The sequence below is a fragment of the Anarrhichthys ocellatus genome, unplaced genomic scaffold, assembly GCF_004355925.1.
Source record: "Anarrhichthys ocellatus isolate YVR2014 unplaced genomic scaffold, GSC_Weel_1.0 scaffold5838, whole genome shotgun sequence".
NCBI classification, from domain to species: domain Eukaryota; kingdom Metazoa; phylum Chordata; class Actinopteri; order Perciformes; family Anarhichadidae; genus Anarrhichthys; species Anarrhichthys ocellatus.
Genome location: NW_022285812.1, coordinates 1 through 3,246, shown reverse-complemented (window position 1 = coordinate 3,246; position 3,246 = coordinate 1). Strand labels below are relative to the sequence as shown.

The 3,246-nt window shown below is 43.1% G+C and overlaps 1 protein-coding gene across 1 annotated transcript; it reads left to right on the top strand.

Moving 5' to 3' along the window:
* Positions 1-347: 347 nt before the first annotated feature.
* On the top strand, positions 348-3,171 carry LOC116380021 (collagen alpha-1(XIV) chain-like; the record flags this gene model as incomplete). Its single annotated transcript, XM_031841974.1, has 2 exons — positions 348-1,521; positions 3,036-3,171. Coding segments are annotated over exons 1-2 (376 nt in total), but the record flags the coding sequence as incomplete, so codon positions are not given.
* Between the last annotated feature and the right edge of the window lie 75 nt (positions 3,172-3,246).

Here is a 3,246-nt window from a genome sequence, read left to right as displayed (position 1 = left end):
CAGACAACAGACAACATACAGCAGACAGCAGACAACATACAGCAGACAACATACAGCAGACAGCAGACAACATACAGCAGACAACAGACAGCAGACAACAGACAAAAGACAGCAGACAACAGACAGCAGACAACAGACAACATACAGCAGACAGCATACAGCAGACAACATACAGCAGACAACAGACAACATACAGCAGACAACATACAGCAGACAACATACAACATACAGCAGACAACATACAGCAGACAACAGACAACAGACAGCAGACAACATACAGCAGACAACATACAGCAGACAACAGACAGCAGACAACAGACAGCAGACGGTTCATTTGAAGGGAAATAGTCTCTTAAAACCTGACATCTGCATCACTGATGTAGGAAAGATAAGAAGAGGAGGAGAGCTTTTGATGCTGCTGCTTTGTGCATTTTATTTAGTTTAAAGCATTTTGTGCAGCATTCCTTGTATGAAAGATGACTCAGCACTTAACTAGACCATCGTCAATAATCCCAGAACGTGCAGGGTATCTCCACAAGAGAACCGGAAACGTATCCTGAGAGGTTGGACCACCAGGGGGCGCTACAGATGCAAAAAAACAACAACAGCATGACTCAACACAAATCAGACAGTATATCAGTAACTGTTTGTCCGATCAATGCTAAACTCACATGATATGTTTCATGCTGATGATGTTGAACTATTCTGGAATCAGTCAATAGGGGGCGCCACCGGTTCAGATCATGTGCACGGGTTCAAATATGGTGCTAAAGCTGCAAACGTCTGTCCAAACTTCACCCAACATGCTGGATCTTTGTGACTAAGCTGTGAAACATGCCGGCTGCACGTCGTCATCATGAAACAAGTATTTGTTCTCAGTTCTGCTTCTTTTGAACTCAGTTCAGTTCTGCAGACTGAATGAAACCAGAAGAAATGACTTTGTGACGCCTGAGAGCAGCTCTCTGCTGAACCCCGTCATGGCCGCTTGTGGCTTTATTCTTGTTTTTTAATCTTTCTATTATTTTATCAAGAATGTTTTATTTTCCATCTTATTTCATTCTTTGTCTATTTTCCCCGGTTGTGAAGCACGTTGCTGCTTTTCCTGTGTGAACAGTGTTTGTTATTGTTATCATATAATAAGATAAGATTATCCTTTATTATATTAAAACAAGATATAATCGGACCGAATGGTTGAGTTCACATCGTTGCACATATGAAATATGAAATATAACCGCATCACACGGTAGTATACGTTGATATATATATTGCACATTATTATTTATGTTGTCAGTTTTTGGTGTATGCATTTTTCTATATAAGATTCTCAGCACTGAACGTGTGGGTTTGTTTCCTCTCATGCAGCTTCACATCGCCATCAGCAAGACGAGCGCCAAGGTGGTGATCGACTGCAGCGCCATGGCCGAGAAAAGCATCAACGCGGCGGGGAACATCACCATCGAAGGACTGGAGGTCCTGGGCAGGATGGTCCGGTCCAGAGGGAACAAGGACAACTCGGCGCCGGTGAGGACGACGCGCGCGCACACACACACACACACACACACACACACACACAGAGTGTGGAAGCCCATCTCTGCCAGTAAAATAAAATGAGAAGATGAAAACCTTAAAAATGACAAACCGTTACTCCTGAGTCTGATCTTAAGATAATGACTTAATATCTGATCTGTTCACCTGTAACTGTCTCGTGTTTGTTGACCGTCTGTAGTTGACCCCCTGGTGTCTTATTGTTGAAGAGAAGAGGTCCTGCTTACAGCTGCACAGCAGTCATTTAAATACGAGGACAAACAAATGAAAAGCAGCTAAATGTTCAGTGTGATGGAGGAACCAACGCAGAGCCGGCTTCAAGTCTCTGCAAGTGGATTTTTAAAGTGAAATGAAACCAAAGAGAAGCATGTCAGCTAAAAAGATCCATACACTAATAAGAGATAAGAGATAAAACCTCCCTCCTTCTGATTGGCCAAACTGACTTCTTCTTTGCCACATTAGTGACCGCAGGAAGCGAACAGTTTCTTATCTTACACTGATGCATCGTTTCATCCGTTTGAATTAATTTCATCAAAGCCGAGCGGCTTAATGAACGCAAACAAATCCATTCCCAGCGTCTCTCCTCCAGGAACAGCAGCGCGGCCGACGTTTGTGTCTGATTGGTTCGATCTCCTCTTTGAAGAGAAAAACCCTCGACATCGACCGAGCTCAACAATTCCACTTGCGTGTCACATAATCTGCGTCACAGTTGTGTGAGTGACCCAAAAGAACACACACTGATCCGAGGCGAGATACCTGCCCCTGAAGAGGCCGTTATCTCAGCTGCTAATCGTTTCTTTTTGACGATCGTGCTCGTTGCACGAACGTTAACGAGGCGGCCTCGCAATGCATCATGGTCCTTCGGACCTGCAGGAAGCAGAATGTAGCTGCTCTTCATGAACACTCGGCCTGCAGGAGCAGCTGGATGTTTCTCCTCTCGTTTGGTTCTTTGAATATATTTCAACGGTGAATCCTATAATCTCCCACTGTGTTTGAACGCCCCATGAATCACCAGAATTCACCAGGCCTAATTAGACAAAGCTGAAAACACAGATCGTTGTAAAGAAAAGGTTCAAAGGGAAGATGTAAAACTGAGGTTTACTGCTTCTTTGGGCGGGAACGATGATTAAAACTCTTCTTTGCACGACACTGAACCACCTCGGGTGATCTGTAGCTGCTGCAGAGATCATTAGTGATGTTTAAGCCGTGTGAAATAAAACATACCCTCACATGTTCGTCTGAATTCACCCGTTGGTTTGTTTGACATTTAAACGTGAATAGATTGTGTCGTCTCAGCTCTTTGAGTCAGCTATGAGAGGTTCTTGTGATTTTTGTTTCACATAAAAAGTTATTGATTACTTTGAGATTTGTTTGTTTTATTTTCATTCAATGACTGAACTGTTGGTGGGACGTTGAATGCATCTAGTCCTCTAAAGTTCATATATTTTGGTGGTTTTGTGAATGAAGTTTGTGTTTCTCCTCTTCTGCAGTTCCAGCTTCAGATCTTTGACATCGTGTGCAGCACGTCGTGGGCCAGCAGAGACAAGTGCTGCGAGCTTCCTGGTCTGGTGAGGTCACTTCCTGTCAACCCTCTCCTCATGCCAGTCCACTCCAAGAACTGTTCAAGTATTTACTATTTACAATGTGTGCACGAGCATCTTGATATATATATATATATTTATATATATATATATATATATA